This window comes from Lepisosteus oculatus, chromosome 8 (assembly GCF_040954835.1).
Source record: "Lepisosteus oculatus isolate fLepOcu1 chromosome 8, fLepOcu1.hap2, whole genome shotgun sequence".
NCBI classification, from domain to species: Eukaryota; Metazoa; Chordata; class Actinopteri; order Semionotiformes; family Lepisosteidae; genus Lepisosteus; species Lepisosteus oculatus.
In genome coordinates this window covers 28,177,198-28,197,946 of record NC_090703.1, presented here as the reverse complement: position 1 = coordinate 28,197,946, position 20,749 = coordinate 28,177,198, and the positions used below count along the sequence as shown (strand labels likewise).

At 38.7% G+C, this 20,749-nt stretch overlaps 1 protein-coding gene across 4 annotated transcripts in view; it reads left to right on the top strand.

Moving 5' to 3' along the window:
- Positions 1 to 20,749, top strand: part of mid2 (midline 2) — a 508,198-nt gene that overhangs the window by 90,577 nt on the left and 396,872 nt on the right. For 3 of the 4 annotated variants that reach the window (XM_069193421.1, XM_015351122.2, XM_015351120.2), the window contains one exon: positions 1,403 to 2,130. In XM_069193421.1, coding sequence (XP_069049522.1) covers positions 1,459 to 2,130 — 672 coding nt within the window. In that variant the 5' untranslated portion in view covers positions 1,403 to 1,458. The remainder of the gene's footprint in view (positions 1 to 1,402; positions 2,131 to 20,749) is intronic. The other variant, XM_069193420.1, reaches the window with a different exon arrangement.

Genomic DNA, 20,749 nt, shown 5'->3' with positions numbered 1-20,749 from the left:
GTGGTAGGTTTGTCCAACTGAGCAATCTTGCTTTCATAAAATATACCAACTTTTTAATGTATAATGATTAACATGCTGTAATACACAGTTTAAATTTAAAAGTCTAAAGACGATACAACTTAAATTCTTAATTGAAAAAAGATTGTCCCACAGCAGTGACCAGGATTCGAAATCTGGCATTTTCTGGCGACAGCTCAAATGCTACATGAGACATTAAGCTTTATTAGCTCCACCTGGCGGTTTTACAAGGTGATTCCGGATACTATTATCATAACTGCGGTGTGATGCGTTGTGGCACGCCATGCCAACCGCATTTTAATGCAGCATACTCCGTGGATTTTGAATGGCTGGATCTGTATAATATATTTATATTCTTAAATTGATATCATGTATGATGTTCAGAGTCATTATGCTTCTGTTAATTGTATTGACAGCTTCCAAAATTTCCTACAGTTACAAAATTCCATATTAATGTATCATATTATGTGGATTTAACGATAGTTAACATTTGGGAAACAGATTACATGAAGCAGCTGTTTCACTAACATCTAACACACCACAGGTGCCGCTTATTGATCATCTTTGGCTAGTGAAGAAGAAAGAAGGGGCAGCAAAAACGTTTATAAAAAAATAATTTTAAAATAAAAAATGCATTGTGATCTTAGTATGTGTGTTTAAAACTAAATATTGTACATAAAAAAACTCAATTGTGATTTCTGTTTCAGGGCATCTTTAAATTCCCTTTTTCTATCTGAGCATCCTTGAGATCGTTGGTCTGGAGGTTCATTTGTATTATCATTTAATATTTATTAATACTATTTTAATATTTAACATATTGTGATATATAACATTAACAAAAATATTAATGCTATATACATTTTATTTTATTATTACAGAAAGTCTTTGTTATGCCCAAGGGACAACTTGTTAAGTAGGTAACTTAGGATATGACTGGGATCGACTTGCATGATAGTGCAGAATCCAACCACTGAGCCAACAGTGCATCACTCTAAATTGTGTGTAATTTTCTATTACAATAGATGATGTTAAAGGAGGACATCAGCACTTTTCTAAAATAACAACAGCAAGTGACCAGGTTAAAGACGTCGATAAAGAAAATGTTTATGAAAAATGTTAAATTAAGTACTGCTACCTACTAAATATGTTATTATTTTTCATTATTTGTTATTCATAAATAAATATCGTTAATAGTGTTCAAAGACATTATTATACTTCAGTTATTTTTTATTTTTAGCTGCCAAAATTTCCCTTTAGTTACATGATTCCGTATTACTATTCCCTATGTGGATTTAAAAAGTACTGCAACCTTTTCGTACAACAGTAAAAATTTGATATTCCTGCATTTTAACAGATCATTATCCCATTTTTTGTTGTATCACAGGTAGCTAGCCAGCTTCTGTGGGATATGATGTCATCTCTACATTGGTTCAATTGAAGATGGAAACACTGGAGCCGGAGCTAACCTGCCCAATTTGTCTGGAGTTATTTGAAGACCCTCTGCTGCTGCCCTGTGCCCATAGCCTTTGCTTTAACTGTGCCCACCATATCCTGGTGTCTCACTGCTCTACCAACTGGCTCGTTGAGTCCATTTCTGCCTTCCAGTGCCCTACTTGCCATTACGTCATTACACTTAATTGTCGTGGCCTGGAGGGGCTGGAGTGCAATGTTACCCTGCAGAATATTATTGACCACTTCCAGAAAGCTTGTCTGAGCAGACCCAGATTCCCTAGTAAGAGCCACGGTGAGCTCCCCTACAGTACCCAAGGCAGCACCACCACCAATATGTCACTCGAGCGCATTGGCTGTCAGTTTTGTGAGCAAGATCCGCCTCGTGAGGCCGTTAAGACTTGTGTCACCTGTGAGGTGTCGTACTGTGACCGCTGCTTACGGGCTACACACCCCAACAAGAAACCTTTCACCAGCCATCGGTTGGTAGAACCTGTGCCCGACACCCACCTGCGTGGGCTCACATGCTTGGAACATGAAAATGAGAAAGTCAATATGTACTGCATTGCCGATGATCAGCTTATATGTGCCTTGTGTAAGCTGGTGGGCCGACACAGAGAGCACCAGGTGTCCTCATTGAGTGAACGCTATGACAAACTCAAAGTAAGTTTACTTTTTGCTTTTGTTGAAGAGTAAAAAGTTGATACGGTTGTTAAATAAAATGTAGATTAGAGGTGGGATTAATTGCTAGTTGCTAGGCATTCAGAGAGTATATTTAAAATGAATTTACTGCAGTTATACAAATGCAGCCATTCAGAATGCTCAAGGTGCCTTATGGTGTACAACAAAGAACATGCTGCGGTATGGTATGCAGAGAAATTTGTTACATTGTACTGTACCGTGTGTCTGTCACAAACAGTAAATCTTATTTTAATAATTAAATTAAATGTTTATGTATGTGTTAATGCATTAGATTAAAAAATCCATCCTTTTCTGCAGTTTAATCATACTGTACAGTAATATTAATCAAACTCTAAAAAGTATGCTTTTTTTACTGTGATAACAAGCTTAGGTATTTACAGAAAAGGTTTAAAACATTATTAAAACATTAGTGGCCAATTACCAGAGACAATCATATATCCAAGAGCCAGTCTTTTCCACCTGTGGAATTTCAGTCACACTGACACCACTTAATCAGTTAAAACAGTTGTGCTGAATTTTCACTACAATAGGTGGCTTTAATTAAAACCCCCTACTTTCCCAATTACTTTTGGATACCCATGTTATAAGAAGGGAGAATTAGTGCCAGGTCACATTCTTTCATTGAGGATGCAGGGTGTATTTTATATTAAGTTGTCAATGTATTGTATAATGTTTCACTTTACAGGGTTAGGATTCTGGGTTTTGGGGTCTGTAGAATGAAGACCTCCATTATCTACTGTTTTGTAAATAGTGTAACACTAATGTTGCATGTTGTCTCTTTCTCACCTATTAAGTACCCAGCCTTCCAGTAGCCACTTCTGTCTGGAAGGATGTGTAATTCAAAAAAAGCTACATAAACCCTCATCATTACTTTTTGTAGAAGAAAATCAGTGTTTATCTGTGTTAATACCTGAACCAAATGGAATATATAGCATTTTAGAGCACTTAACAACTGTGATGTATTTCTGTATGTACTGTTCAAGGACTCTCAAACACATGTTCCAGTATTATATTTGAATAAGAAAAGGAAATGAACAGGAATATACAACATTTAGAAGCACATAGCATAACTGTTATATACAATATTTGTGTATGCACTGTTCAAGAACTGGACATAATGTTCTCAAATATATTTTCTAGTCTTATATTTAAATGAGAAAATTCAATGAACAGGTAGCTACCTATTTTAGTCTGGTTGCAAATAAATTGTTTGAAATGTAAACAAAATCTGTATGGACAGGTAGTAATGAAGCATTTATTCTTGCAATTTTATTTATTCATAAAACCCTATCAAAATCCTGCAGTGGTACTTTCAAAACTGGTACAGAAGCACTACAGCAACTGTTTTTGTGTTTCCTGTCTTTGTGTTTCCAGGTCCTTACAGAATTGCATATCTTAAAACCAATTTTTTTCTTTAAAAAATAATTAGCATTAATAACTAAGAGTTAATCTCTAAATATGAAGTAAACAACCCCCAATTTATTTTTTCATTAGATGAGCTAGACTTATAGTGATCACAAAGAATCACATAGATTCATCTAATGCATCCCTTTCACTAGGAAAGCTATTTTGTCTATATTTGAAACTAGACAATCGGCTAATGCTGCAGGACCTTGTAGTTCTGCAAGGTCATAAATGTACTGCAATGATAGGTACAAAATGGAAAGAAACTCAATTTTTCAGACAGCTGCTACAGAAAAAAAATTGGATAGTAAGGAATTGGGACAAGAAATAGGTCTGAGCATTTATGGGATATATTTTGCACAGTCAGCTACTCTCACAGAAGCTTTGCATGATAAAGGATTCACTGACTGCTATTAACACTTCCTGTCTTAGGACTACAACTATTATAATTTTTATGGCAGATGAATATCAAGCCTTCATATCATATTATTTCACAAATGGCATACTGGTGTGTATTTTTTTCTTTAAACTACCAATACCAGCAATATACAGTTTACATAATATGTTTATGTTACGAAATTATATTGTTTATGAGCGTGTGAAAGGCATGGTGAATTTGAGATTCTCAAAACTTACTTTGTATGATTGGAAATGAATACGTGATTGTGGTGTTACTTTTTGTCAATGAAAAAATAGTATTTTCATTTACAAAGAGGGTTACAAAGAATGTGGACCAGGATAATACTTTGAGTTTACAGCTTGTCCAAGGTCATTCATTATTAATACTATTAGTAATATCTTCGGTAAAGACTTTGATGCATAAAATATTTCTGCATAATTAAAATATTTATGATAAAGGTAGGTTGTGTACATTTGCCCAACTGAGCAATCTTGCTTTCATAAAATATACCAATTTTTTATTGTATGATGATTAAAATGCTGTAATACACAGTTTAAATTTAAAAGCTCAAATGCTGTTCATGAGAGGTTAAGCTTTATTATCTCCTCCTGGCGGTTTTACAACGTGATTCCTGATACTATTAACATAATCTAATTTACATATGGTAATTTGTGGTATGACGCAAAATGACGCGTTATGCCACGTTTTGATGTGACACGCCCACTGCGTTATACCGCAGCGTACCCCACTTGTTTTGAATGGCTGCATCTGTAGTAAGGAAGGTGTAAAGTGACTGTTCAATTAAATAAAGCTACAGTACAGATTTTAAATTCTTTGATCAATAATTTGGTGTTTGTCAATAAGAGCCACCACTATTATTTTGTGCACCATTAAACCCCTGTGTTTTCCCATACCACACCTCTTGTTTCTTTTAGCTCTTATCTCATTGGGTCTTCTACAAAACCGACATGTACAGCAGACCCTGTCCGTTACACTGCTGTTCCATACACGCAAATCAGATCTAAGTGTAGCGGCGAGGCTTATTAATAAGAAAGAATTAAGTGTTCTGAGTTTTCCCAAATGAGGCCCCATCTCTGTTCATCTCGTGGTGCAGCCACAGAGAAACTATTCATGCAGGCTGATTTAAGGTTTCCTTTGATAAGGTTTCCTAGGACAGCTCCCAAAGGGGGATGCACTTAGCTAAGCCTGGCTATCATGATCAATGGTCATCCATTGGCGCCTATCTGTCTAGGGAGTGCCAGATGGACATCTGGACTACATTCCTAGGTGTCAGGAGTAAATGACTCATATCTCACCTTGATCAACCAATCAGGGACTGGTAGGGCCGAGTAACCCACGTGAGACTCTGATGCCCATGGAACTTTCAGCCAATCAACGAGCTGAAGTTCCTCCAGATAAAAACAGGCAACACAGAGGGCCTGAGAGAATTCTGTGGACTATTCTATAGGGAATTCAAAGGAGAACTCCAGGTCAGGATGGCCCAGGAGCAGAAGGCTCCCAAGGGCAGGACATTCTCGCAGCGCGCCTCCTGACCATCCTGAGACTCAGCCCGGACAACCACGGAACGGCTAGTGTGTCCGAGTGCCAGAACTTTCCTTTGTTCTAAGAGTCTAGAGCGGAGGTTGCCAGAGAGTAACCAGAGGATCCACCCGAGGTTAGCATCGGCAGTAAGCCTCGTGAACAGGTCAGAACTGTGGACAGCTGAATCAGTATTCAGAACTAGCTCTTCATCAGGAACGAACCAGTCCTCTTCCTGACTTGCTGGGACCCACAGTCATCTTTTCTCCTGTGCGCAAACTTTGCTAGTTAAAGCCAACACTAACTAGCCGGTCAGTGAGCATCAGCAGCGCACCGTCGCAAGCCGCACAGCACAGCCTGGCACCGAGCCAGAGAGCGCGGATTGGACAGCAACAGCTTGAAATTGTTTCTTAGAGCCTGCAGGAGATCTGAATCCCCAGAGATTGGATGAGTATTCAACTTCACTGCATTACAGCTCGAGAATTCAATTGTTATCCCAACCGGTTGATATCAATTTAATTCCTTAGAGTTATGTACTTGTTTTGAGTATCTAATGTAGAGGTTATAACCAAGTGCATTTACGAAATGTTCTAAATGAACGATATACTGAACGTATGTCCTCTTGATATATGTAACTCTTTGTAACTGACTGAATATATACCTTTTGTATTCTGATAACCCTCTCAATAAGATCTGTTAGGTTTATATGCATATTCTTTGTATTAATAAATGTATCCTCGTGTATTAGTACCTGTGTGTGTGCGTTGTTTGAGTTATATCGCATGGTTGGATTCTAAGGACATCAAAAGAATCATTTTGTGATTTACTGCTACAATAAATAATTGTTCCAATAAATGCCCAAACCCTGCAGAACTGGTGCCTTCAGAGAGCACACTACATAAGGCCTACACATTTTATTGTGTTATAGCATGGAACCGTGATGTTTTTAATTGACAATTCTCTCTGCTTTAAGCCTCGTCATCGGTGGTGTGTGTTTCACTTCATGGACTTCTGTCTTTGAACAGCCATTTTCTCCCACAATTAACAAGAAAAAGAGCATTTTCCGAGAGTGATTACTTTGTTTTCACATATAATAAGTGATTAGATTTATGAACAATCTAATTTTTTATTCTTTTAAACAGCTGCAAAAAGATCGCACCAAAGACAGCACTAGTTCTGCTTGTCACAGACATTCAGGAAAGGGGGGTTAATAATGCAATGTCAAGTGCAATAATTCGGTGATTAGTAATAGCAGCTTAAAAATCAAATAAAAATGTATTTATCAAATGCACAACAATACAGCATGCAGCAGTAATTGCTAGCAATGAAATATCTTTTCTGCAAGCTCGGTGGGGAGGGATCACAAAGTTAAAAATGACATAATAAAGTTACATATCAATAGTGCAATAAAAATTTAATAAAATGAAAATAAACTCAATATAAATAGAACTGTTATATGTCCAGGATGTACATTACATCTAAGTATTGCAGTATGCCAAATACAATTAGTAACCTGACCATTTAATAGATTAATGTAAAAGTACTGGGAACTTCACAATTAAAGAGCTTTTTAGGACAAGCAACAAAAGAGAAACTTAAGCTATTTTAAGGCTTAAACTAAAATTCAGTTTAAAAATTTAAGGCAAATGAAAATTTGGGACATTGAAGTGTTAGAGATGTAAATAAATGTGAAAATACAAAAATGCATATGAGCAAAAAGTATTAGTATTGGAGCAGGTGTTACCTTGAAATAAGCAAACAGAAAAAAGCCATGACCAGACAGTGCAGAGGACTCCTTAAACTAGCACTATAAAATCATTTATCCTCAGTGAGATCCTGCCATCTCATAGTGGGTTTTCTATCACTGTGTGTACAATAGTTACACAGTGCCTTTAGTTCCATCCATTTTCTAATCTCTGTCCTTTACAGAGAAGAGGGATGCAGGAACACTTTCAAAAGCTTAGATAAACAAAAAATCACAGAAAGGTGTGTGTTACAATAGAACACATGAACCTGAAGCAGGTCCATCCATATTCTTATCTCTATCCTTTACAGAGTAGCTGGAGTCTATCCCAGCAAGAAGCAGGTGCAAGTCAGAATACACCCTGGACATAGTGTCAGTCCATCCCAGGGCAGACAAACACACACCTACCAGTATGTTTTGGACTGCAAGAGGAAATTAGATTACCTGGAGAAAACCCACATGAACCCAGAGAGAACATGCAAACTCCACAAATACAATAAATCAAGAACTGAACCTTGGACCTCAGCATAGCAAGATAGCAAAGCTATCCACCACTAAAAATGGATGGATATCTTAGTCACCTTTCTAGTTCAAAGATTTCCATGTATAAATTAAGTTTGAAAGCCTCTGAGACATCTGCAGCTACTGTTGTATTTATGAAAAAACATACAAAAGGTATGCTAATCACAGTGCCATCTGATTCCTTAGTTAATATATTTAATGTTTATAAAAAGTTAAGATTGTTCTTAATTGTTGATTGTTAGCAAAATATTTTAAATTATATTTTACTCTATTTTTTCTTTATTAATTTTGTATTTTACTGATTATCTGATAGATTTAATGTACATTTGAACAATGATTTGTAAATTAATATTTTTACAAGATATGGAAAAAGTGCAACAATGTATTAGTGCTTATTTTAATATTAAAATGATTACAATCTAATCATCCCACGTTTGATCCCAAGAGGAAGTACAATATGCTCCTGCTTTGTTTAACGATGGTATGAAAAATGAATCTAAAATGGTGAGAAAGCTATGCTTAAAGTTAATTAAGATACTTAGAAGACAACAATAACGATTTACATTGCATTGTAAGATTGTGACTCAATAAAGGCATTTAATTAAACACGTGTCTGCAATTTAAATAAAAATGGGGGGTAATGGTTCAATTGTCATTCTTTTGGAAACATTTTGACATGCTCCTTGTAACTACACTGCTGTCGATATTGAAGCAATATACAAAATGAAATTGTAATGTAGGGATTTCTATATTTCTATCTTTATCTAATGGTTTCATTAGTGACAAAGGCTAAACTGGCTTGCCTGCTTGCCTGCCACACACACTTCAGGACAGTGATGTCACTGCCTTTCGTATGAATCCTTTCATATGGAAACATTTTGACACTGCCTTACAATTTTAGGAAAAACACAAAACTTACTGTACAGTACTTACTTACAGTAGTACTTCTCACGTTAAGAAAGCTAGGTGTTAGCATAAATTATTAGTAATCAATAATATTACATTTAGCACTGTAATGAATTGTGCTATTAAATTCTATTCTACTCTGAGAATGTAGGGGGGAGGAAGAATGCCTGTGCTCTTTTCACTGATAAACTTGTGTCAAGCTGTCAACAAAAAACAGCTGTCAAAAAATATATATTTTTTTAAAGTTAATTGTGTGTCCATAATATTGCTATTTTGATATTGCTAATTGCTATTGCAACTGAGTCTCTGTGTCTACATTATATTGTTTGTGAACCAACCGGTTTCACAGGTATTTTCTACCCCCAACCACTGTTGTTTCATTGGTTGTTATACTGTAAAGTGCTTTGAGGAGCCACCTTTAAATGTGCTATATAAAATAAAGTTTATTATTATTATGAATATTGATCAGATTTTTCCTCCCAGAACTTGTTAATTGTTGTTGTTATTGTTGTTGTTATTCTGTAAAGCGCTTTGAGAAGCATACTGTCCAGCTTGTCAGGTGCATTCTCTTGTAAAATAATAAGTAGAGCTTTGGGGTTATTAGTGCTCCACTTACAGCAACCCCAATGTAAATGCATTTTGTCTACAAATCCACCACCACTTGTATGAATCATAGCCCTGCCAAACGATGCAAATTCCGCTGCAATGGATGTGTGAAGGAATTATTCAGTATGGCATCTCCATGTTCAAGTAAACACTGCTCTGTGTGCAAATGCAAATGCATTTTTTTTTTAAAAGCCACCTTTAAAGGTGCTATATAAAATAAAGTTTATTATTATTATTAATATTGATGATATTCTTCCTCCCAGGACTTGTAAAATTGTTGTTGTTATTGTTGTTATCCTGTAATGCGCTTTGAGAAGCATACTGTCCAGCATATTGTATTTCATTGCACTTTGGCAGATCATCTTATAATCACTTGTTGTTAGAATATCCCCCAAGAGGATATTCCCCAAAGAGGATATAGAGGATATCCCCCAGGAGGTATCCAGGTAACAGTGAAACGGACATACAGTCTGGGGACATCGCCTGTTTTCCATGTAAATAGTTCCCTGGTTCCGCACCCCTTGGTGTCTCTCTCACTCTCTCTCTGTCTCTCTCGGGCCTGGGCTCTTGGCGGGCTTGTCTTGTGTTTCTCTCTTGTCTGGGTGTGGGAGTGCTGCTGGTGGGTGGTGACGGAGAAGAAATAAAGTGCAGTTTTTAACTCCCCAAGTTTGAATCTCTGTGTTCGTCCTCAACGAACCCAAATTCATTACATTGGTGTTAGAAGCGGGAAGATGGACAGTGAACGGCCGATGATGTCGGACTCAGAGAAGCGCCGGTTCCCCCAGCAGCTGAGTGACCCCCTAAACCGCCTTTTGGGAGCAAGCAGCAGCTGCCAGGGGCCGGGACGACCCTTCAGCACCACCAGTGGCCACAGCCCTTATCAGGGCTACCCCACGGTGACCTTCTCAGCGGAAGGGGGGCCCTTTTCCGGGTCGCCTCAGGCCGTATGGCAGGAAGGAGATGCCAGACCAGCGGGGTCTAGCCCGCCACCCCTGCTCCAGCCTGCGCTGGTGAGACCGAGCCGTTATAATGGGGAGATTCCATGGCAAATGTTTTGAGGCCCAGTTCCAGATGGTGGGCCACCTCGCCTCCGTCCTGGATGTACTTTGCTGGATGTACCTGGGGACCCGAGGTACAACTACGCGGTGTTGGCATCGGCCCTCTGGAGGCCTTTTGGCAGGAGAGGGGAGGCGCAGGCGCAGGGACTGCTGCGGGCAAGGTTGGCCCAACGCTGCTGCCTAGCTGGAGAGCCACTGGGTCCAGTCGCCGCAGACGTGGCCTACTTAGCCCGCCAGGGTTACCCTACTCTCCTGGAGGAGGCCCACCAGGAGATAGCACTCCAGGCGTTCCTCTGGGCCCTGGTGCCGCCCTGGTGCCGCCACGTGATGCTGGCCGCGCCGGTCCTCTTGGAGCAGGCCCTGGCTCTGGCTGAGCAGGCTGATGCCATATTCGAGGAGTCTGGTGGGCACCAACGGAGGGGTGCACGGGGAATCAGATGGGGAGGAGGAGACGGCCAGCACGGCGATGCTGGGGGAGTGACGACGGCTGGTCATCTGCCGCCGCTGTGGGGAGAGGGGGCACATCACCCGCGAGTGCCAGGCGCTGGATCCCCAGGGACTCCGGAGGCCATTGGGAAATGGAAGCGGGGCGGCCTAAAGGGGGGAAGGCCGCCCTTGAGCTACGCCAGAAAGTGTGCTTCATCCCACCTGTTCTGGGAAGGGTTGGCCACAGACGGGGCTTTTTTCTTCCCTGCCTCATCAAGGGCAGACCCTGCCAGGCCCTCGTCGACACCGGTTCGACCATCACCCTGCTGTGACCTGGTGTCCTGCCGGGCACCAAGGCAGCTGGACCCCCAGGGCGCTCACTGTGCACTTTGGAGCTGCGAGGGTGAAACACCCCTTCTACCTTGTCCCAGTCTGCGAGGACTGTATCCTGGAGTTGGACTGGTTGCAGCAAGTGGGTAGTTGCGCTTTAGGGGGTCACTCAGCTGCTGTGGGAACCGACCCTTCTCTGAGTCCGACATCATCGGCCGTTCACTGTCCATCTTCCCGCTTCTAACACCAATGTAATGAATTTGGGTTCGTTGAGGACGAACACAGAGATTCAAACTTGGGGAGTTAAAAACTGCACTTTATTTCTTCTCCGTCACCACCCACCAGCAGCACTCCCACACCCAGATGAGAGAGAAACACAAGACAAGCCCGGCAAGAGCGCAGGCCCAAGAGAGATAGAGAGAGAGAGAGAGAGAGAGAGAGAGAGAGAGAGAGAGAGAGAGAGAGAGAGAGAGAGAGACACCAAGGGGTGAAGAACCAGGGAATTATTCACATGGAAAACAGGCGATGTCCCCAGACTGTACGCCCGTTTCACTGTTATCTGGATACCTCTTGGGGGATATCCTCTATATCCTCTTGGGGGGAATATCCTCTTGGGAGATATTGTAACAACAATTGATTATAAGACAATCTGTCAAAGTGCAATGAAATACAATATGCTGGACAGTATGCTTCTCAAAGCACTTTACAGGATAACAACAATAACAACAACAATTTTACAAGTCCTGGGAGGAAGAATATCATCAATATTAATAATAATAATAATAATAAAAAACTTTATTTTATATAGTGCCTTTAAAGGTGGCTTTTAAAAAAAAACTTTTTTGAAATGCATTTGCATTTACAGAGCAGTGTTTACTTGAACATGGAGATGCCATACTGAAATATTCCTGCACACAACAATTGCAGCGGAATTTGCATCATTTGGCAGGGCTATGATTCATACAAGTGGTGGTGGATTTGGAGAAAAAATGTATTTACATTGGGTTGCTGTAAGTGGAGCACTAATAAGCCCAAAGCTCTACTTATTATTTTACAAGAGAATGCACCTGACAAGCTGGACAGTATGCTTCTCAAAGCGCTTTACAGGATAACAACAACAATAACAACAATTAACAAGTTCTGGGAGGAAAAATCTGATCAATATTTTTAATAATAATAATAATAAACGTTATTTTATAAAGCGCCTTTAAAGGTGGCTCCTCAAAGTGCTTTAAAGGATAACAACCGATGAAACAACAGTGGTTGGGGGTAGAAAATACCTGTGAAACCGGTTTGTTCACAATGTACTGTAGACACATAGTGTTACACCAATGCATTAGCATGTTAAAGGGATTCCATTGAGGAGCCGGGCGCAATAATTGTTTTGTTCCTTGATTTTCTGATCTGCAAGGCCATTTGGCTGCAGCAAATGTTAATTCTGTCTGGCATTACCAGCTTGTGAAAAAATAAAAGTATTTTAATCAAGATTCACTTATAAAATTAACGTGAAACAAAACAAAAACTAAAAATAAGATACAATCTACAGACATTCACAACATAAACATATCGTAAAACATTTACATATATTGTTAAATTATTACTTTAAACATATACTTTAGGTTACTGAAACAGCCAGTTAATAAAATCATTGCAATTTTGTTCTTGTTTGGAGGTGGGGATATTCTGACAACAATTGATTTAAAGACAATCTGTCAAAGTACAATGAAATACAATAATTATGCTGGGTGAACGTTCCGAGGTCAAATTCTTCCGCGACAGGGGTACCTTTAAAGCACAGACGACGGCACCGAAAAATTTTGGCGCACCCTCTCTTTAAAGCCCTGGCCAAATACGAAGACAGTACGTACAGTAATAATTCAAACTGAATTAAAAACTACTCCTATTTGGCATTTTAGTTATAGAGGCGGAAAGACGCACCCCCATCTCTGGGTGCCTGAGTAGTGGCCATCTTTAACCATTCCATGTCCGAGTCGCAGTAGGTAGAGACACATTCGAAAAAAAGTTCATCCCAGGTACAATACATTATTTTTAATATTTTTGTGGTAAGAGGGAGCAAAACATCAGTATTTACTGCTAGTAATTAGTGTACGATCTATAGTTGAAATCTGAGCCTAAATAAAAAGAAAAAGCATTTTCAAAGAGCAATTACGCTGTGTTAATGTAGAATAAGTGATTAGGTTTATGAGCAGTCTAATTACTTATTCGTTTAAAACGCTATATAAAATAAAGTTTATTATTAATTTGCTGGACAGAGTGGTGAACATTATTATGCAAAAGACAAAGATAACGATTTACGTTAAAAGACATTTCATTAAACACGGGTTTGTGATTTAAATGGGAATGGGGGTTGTAATATTTGTGTGCATCAGCAGTGAAACTGCATGTTGATTGGTGGAGGGCTGAGCGGGAATAACCCTTACTCAGGGTCACAGTTCATAGTGAATGTAGGAGCTAACGGGTTCGGAGTTACAGGTAAAATAAAGAGTTTGTTCGAGTGTCACATCATCGTCCTGGGTTGTTAAATTCTACACTATACGTGTACGAGAAACAAGACAGGGGTGACGGGAACTCTCAATCTAAATAAAAATAAAATAAAACAGGTTTTGATAGTTAATAACCACTTTTTATGCACGAAACACGGGTGCTTTTTCTTCCTCCTATTCAGTTTAGAAATCTGTGTATGCTGTAAGGTTTTTACTTCTTAATTAAACTTTTAAAATAAGCGTTTCAAATAGAAACAACATATGTTGTTGACTTTCTGGTGTGTAGAGCAGATCATCACGTCTTTTTTCCCCAATCAGAGGGGTGTCAGATGGTGTCAGCCAATCACCATTCTGAAGCCCTACCGTAATCTCTGGTATATGGAGACACCAGAATTCTGTCCCATAGTTTAGATAGATAGATGATAGATACTTTATTGATCCCGTGAGGGAAATAAAGTAAATCATTTTCATTTTAGGAAATTATGAAATGCTCGGTTAAAAGGAAAGGAGATTGGCTGTGTTTCTGCGTTGGGTAGCAATGGGTGACTATATTCTCAGGCGGAAGAGCTTAATTTTCATGTTAAATATTTTTTTTAATTAAAATTAATTCTATACAGCAATTGCATATTTGGGTACTGTTTCATAAAACTTTCATGCTTAAAATGTTTAGGGAGAAATGGAAGACTGGTGTGTATTTTTTCTTTAACCTACCAAGACCAGCCATACACAGTACAGTTTACATACAGTAATATGTTAATGTTCCTAAATTAATATCGTTTATGACCTTCAGATGCGTTATGCTCCTCTTCTTTTTATGCTCACCTACTAAAATTTCCCTTTAGTGGTAAAAGTTTATATAAATATTCAATACTAAGTGGATTAAAATGTGCACAGTAAAGAGAGTAAATGATTAAATCTTTTCACTACCGACCAATGCACCACGAGTGCCCCTGTCGGTCATTTTGGCCAGCCAATCACTTTACCGCGGTGCACTGTGGTGGCTTGTGTGTAGTTGCGTGCGGTACGGGTTTGTACCGTGCATTTTGAATGGCTGCATCTGTATATTACATAATATGTTTATGTTAAAGATTTTGATGCATAAAATATTTCTGCATAAATTAAAATATTTATGATAAAGGTGGTAGGTTGTGTACTTTTGTCCAACTGAGCAATCTTGCTTTTATAAAATATTCCAACTTTTTAATGTTTAATGATTAACATGCTGTAATACACAGTTTCAAATTTAAAGTCTAAAGAGTATAGAACTTAAATTCTTAACTGAATAAAGATTGTCCCTCAACAGTGATCGGCATTCGAAACCAGGTGTTTTCTGGTGACAGCTCCAATACTGTACATGAGAGGTTTTATTAGCTCCACCTGGCAGTTTTACAAGGTGATTCCTGATACTATTGTGAGACATATTTGGTTTAGCATATTCAGCTGGTGTTCCTGGAGATGCAGATGATAGTTCAGCCTTAGGCAAAAATATTAGATGAACTGGCAACCGAGCCTCACGACCATGCACCAGATAGAATGGTGTATACCCAGTGCTAGCATATACACTTGTATTGTAGGCAAGCTGAATGGATCTCAGCAACGTGTCCCAAGCTTCATGTGTTTGATATAAACATTTGGCCAGTTGGTCCTTTAGGAACCGGTTAAATCTTTGGATTAACACATTACCTGCTGGATGGTAGGAGGAAGTTCGGGTTTTTGTCACTCCTAACTTAGAGCACAGTTCTTTTACCAAATCTGACTCGAACTGTCGACCTTGATCTGTATGGAAATATTCTGGAACTCCATGCTCACTTATGTATTGTTCAAAAATAAAGCGAGCAACTGTGACTACACTCTGGTCTTTCATGGGATACAAGTTCACATACCTAGTAAAATAGTCCTCTATAACAAGAACATACCTGTATATACCTGTACTCACCCACTGGGTGAGTTCAGTTATGTCTGCAGCCACTTTCTGGAATGGTCGACTAGCTTCAATTGTCTGCAGAGGAGCAAGGTTATGGGGTACTGGCATAGCTCTGGATTGACATGCTACACAATGGTGACAATAGCTCTCAATGTCCCTCGCCATAAAAGGCCAGTAGAACTGCTCTCGAGCTCGATGAAGTGTCTTTCTGTAACCAAGGTGCATTTGTTTGTCGTAAACTCCAGCATGCTTATCAGTCCAGCCCGGAACATTGTGAAGCTGCACATCTACAACAACAGACCCAGTATGACAAAAAAGTAAAGTACTCACCTTACCACAAGGGAGACGTAGTTTTGTTGAACGATCCAGCTCATTTACGGTGTAAACTGGCGCCACGTTGGAAAGGGCCATACTGTATCATACAGTTAATACGCCCTGCTGATGGAGATGTGGTGCTGTATGTCAGACAGAAAGACTCCCCTGATGGACCTACACGAGTTGTTCATCACAACCGTCTGAAAGCTTATTTGACACCTGCTTTTCCACAGACAGAATGTCTCCCTTCAACTGCACCTGTCGAGCTTCAGCAGACTCAAAGGGTGCCACCCCAGGACAACCCAGATGTGCAGGTACCTAGTGCTACCCCTGAGTTGCCTTCCATCATTTTCTCTGGTGTGAAGCAGTGCAGAAGCAGAGACCGCAACGTTTTAGACATTTTCAGTTGTGTGAGTGCTCTACTTTGTAAAACTGCCAGGTGGAGCTCTGAAAGCTAAACATGGTGTGTGGAGCATTTGGGATGTCACCAGAAAATGCGCAGTTTTGAATCCAGGTCAATGCTGAGGGACAGTCTTTTTCCAAATATAGAATTTAGATTGTACACTGTTTAGACTCTTATTAATTTCAAATTGTTATTATACTGGAGCTTGTGAACATGATGTGCCTCTTTCAGGTTCACATCCACAAAGAGAAAATCCAAAGGTAAATTTTGGTAGCAGAAAATAATGAGTGCTGTAATGTAATACATACCTAATGTACACATAGTAGATGGTAGTGAAAGCTAAATATGAAAATGTACATAAGAGTAACAGTAACCCTCAACAGTAACCCACTTAACTTGGTGACTTACGGTGGATTATGGTTTTAACGTGCTTGTTCAGGCATTATATACAGTTTATATACTGCACTTCATAAAACGTTACTGTATAATGTTTTATCCTTTTCCAAGAACACCTAGTAAGAACACCACTTGCTGTTATTGTAAAAATAAGTTGTACTAATTTAATACTACTTTATAGTAAAATTAGTATGGAATCATGTTACTAAGCAGCTAAAGTGGAAACAGCACTACCAGCACTTTCCCTCCCCCCTAGTGCGAGATGATAATGCACTGTCTGGCATGAAAAAATCCCTCTCGAGCTGTTTCAGAACATCTTTGAGATGGTCTGGAGGTTCATTCATGTTGTTACATCAATATTAATATTAATTTGGCTAGCAACTATGTCACCTTGCAACTCACAACTGGTAAACCACTGAAACTAACCAGGTGTGAGCCTGGTCACTACCTGGATGAGAGACCTTCTGGGAAAAACTAAGGTTGTTACTGGAAGAGGTGTTAGTTGGGACAGCAGGGGGCACTCACCCTGTGGTCCCTGTAGGTCCTAATGCCCCAGTATAGTGACAGAGACACTATACTGTAAACAGGCACCGTCCTTCAGATGAGATATAAAACTGAGGTCCTGACTATCTGTGGTCATTAAAAATCCCAGGATGTTTCTCGAAAAGAGTAGGGGTGGAATCCCAGCGCCTTGGCCAAATTTCCCATTGTCTCTTACCAATTATGGCCTCCTAATAATCCCCATCTCTGAATTGTCTTAATGACTGTTCTCCTCCCCACTGAAAGCACAGTGACTGGACACTTCGTTTCCAGATCACTTGGCACTCGTGAGGTATCCACATGAACACATACACACACATATGTAAACATTTAACTATCTAAACAAAGGCGATAACGCTGGTATCCAACGTAAACAAACTAGTCTTGATATCCGGGGATAGCCTTGCTTGCTCTGTGGGTTCACACACAGAGTAAAGTAAGGTTGTTCCCGTATTATCAAAATTAAACATTAATTCAAACCAAATACCTGTTTTCCTTTGTTTTAGAAGTGAAATGAACCAAATTGGTGATCAACTCACATGTTTCAAATAAATAAGCTGTTTGGATTTCTCACCAGCAAAATGGTTTCTCCCGCAAAACCTGTAGGACCGAAACTTTGGCATGGCAACAGGGGCTGGCTTAGTGGTGCCTGTTTCAGGACTGCACATGTGTGGATTGATTTGTAAGAAGATACCATTAAAAGGGGATAGTATTTTCTTAAACAACAGTTACGTACATAAAAGGAGTATGATATTTTATTTTTGGTAATAATATGTTCATTGTTTAATTGTGTACTTAATGAAGAAAGGTGTATATTAGAATTCTGATTATTATTTTGCTTTATAGTGGAATATTCTAGGGGGAGGAGTTTAACCTAGAAAATGAGCTCTTTAAGATAGGAGGGGAGATATAGGAGAAAGTGGGTTGTGGGGTAGAATAGGAGTTGCCTACAACAATCTATTTTTTATAGCAATTAATGTACATAATATTGTACTATAGCTTTGTGTTGTTTTCTTTTTTCCTGGTTAGTTTGTGGTTTTCACTTTGTTTAATTGGGTGTGGACTTTGGGAACACAGTTCTTTGTAATAAACGCCATTGCAATTGTGGCTTTGCCATCGTTATTGTAATATTCTATCTACGCCTCTAAACTCTTCAAAGAGAATGACAGCGCCTTGAGTGGAGTGTCCAGAAAAGCACTATGTAAGTGTAAGCAATTATTTTTATTATTATGATGATGTTAAAATTTGATATGTACAATTATCAGAAATGTGAATTTAGTTTGCATCGTGTTTTATTGTGAAAGAATCGCAATTATATTCATCTTTGTATTAACAGTTACAGCTGATATTTCACACCTGGAAAACACATTTGTTTTTTTTATTTTACTTGGAGTGTGAAAATTGAGTGACCACCGGGGCGCACAGTGAGATTAACACTGTGAGATGAAATGGAAAATGTTAGTAAATATGTTGACAAATGTCTGGATTTTCTGTTTCATGAGTCAAGTTAAAATTGTATCCAGCTGTCAATTAGCTAAGTGATGTTGCCAATGTTATATACTCTCGCAAGTTTGTTTTTTAAATGTTTGTAATCGCTATTCTTGCAAATACATCTTGTATTGTAGTTCAGTTTGTGTCTACGTGTTAGTTGGTGCCATAGAAGAGTGTTAAGACTGGTTTTGTTCTCAAAAGTAAAATACCCAAAATGCTATTTCAACTTTTCAATCTCCATTTTATCAAAAGCAATGAAAACTTACATAGTCATTGCAAATTTCAGTGCATACAGAAATTACGTGATCTGCCAAATTATGAGACTGGTACAGATGCAACCATTGAAAATGCGCGGGTGATACCGCATTAATTTCCTGTACGCTGTACGCATTCTACCGCAAGCTACCGGTAAATACCGCGAGTTACCGGTAAATACCGCTAGTTACCGTAAATTCTCCTATAATACGACAAGCAAAATAATAGTATCCGGAATTTCCGCAAGGTGGAGCTAATAAAGCTCAACCGCTCATGTTTGAGCTGTGGCCATCAAAGTCTTTAAGGAAGATATTACTAATAGTATTAATAATGAATGACCTTGGACAAGCTGTAAGTGTAAACTCAAAGTATTGCCCTGGTCAACATTCTTTTTTTGATTGACCTTCTTTGTAAAAGTAACACCACAGCATTTCGCAATCATGCATTTGTTTCCAATCATGCAAAGTACAGTAATTTTTGAGAATCGATTCACCATGCCTTTCACATGCTCATAAAAGAGATTGATTTAGGAACATAAACATATTACCGTATGCAAACTGTACTGTATACAGTATGTATATGTATATTTAATGTCTTAACTGTGCCCATTTAAGTATTGAATATTCATATGGAATTTTACCACTGAAGGGAAATCTTAGTAGCTGAGCATAAAAAGAATAGGAGCATACTGCAACGCGTGTGAAGGCCATAAACGATATTAATTTTGGAACATAAACATACAGTATATGGCTGGTCTCGGTACTTTAAAGAAAACATACAGGAAACATGGTTTCATTATGACCAGAATCGGTCTTGAGATATTTTTAACTTGATTTACAGTATTTGAGAGGTATGTCTTAACACCGATACTACGTAAATACTGCTCACGTATATGTTTCTAGGTTTATATTATGCATTTCATACGCTCAAATTACTTTTGAGCAACTAATAAGCAGCGCGAAACAGTATGCCCAGGGCGTTTTAGTTTCGTTTTGTGCTGGGACTCTGCTTTAACAATGTCGCCGTGGATTGATTAGAGATATCAAGTACATACAAGTCATTTTTAAAATGTTGTAGTTCGTCTTGTAAAAATGTTACGAGTACATCATCTATCAACAATTACACAGGTTCTGTTTCTATATTGCGGATTTTGGTTATGTAATATTATTTTCTAAATTTCACGTTGTGAATGTATGATTTGGCCAAACAGAGCCGCAAAGAAGTACATTATGAGTTGTTGTTGTTTTTTTTGCAGTTTTATCTAGAACAAGCGATGCTTAAACCTTTGTCTGATTCTTGTGAAACTATCCACACGACAGTTACAGTACCTAGGAGTTGACTTCAGTGATGTCACTGATGGGATGTTTCTAAAAATCCATCCTCTGTAAAATGTCTTCTCTAGTTGTCCTGCGTATGTTTTCGCTAATGAAGCTGTGTGTTCTGAGCCTGGATCTCTACATTTCTGTATGAACCAGCTTAGAGGGCTAAAGACAGCTTGTGTTTAAATTGAGTGTAAGGTAATTTATGCTTCTAAAGTCATGGTCAGCATTTATTATTGTACTGTGCTGTAGACTTGTTCTGTGCCTAGTCACATTATTTTATAGCGTTTTTATAGCGTTATCAAATCTGGTGGCGCTGTGTGTTAGTTTCCTGACTCCCATGTCACATGGTCTGTGATTGAATCCCATGGAACTATGACTTTATTTTTTAACAAACATTTCTTTGAAAAAATGAAACATTTCCCTTGGTCAGAGATTAAATAAAACCTCACTCGCACCAAACAAATTTATATTTCTAAATATCACAACATGATCGAA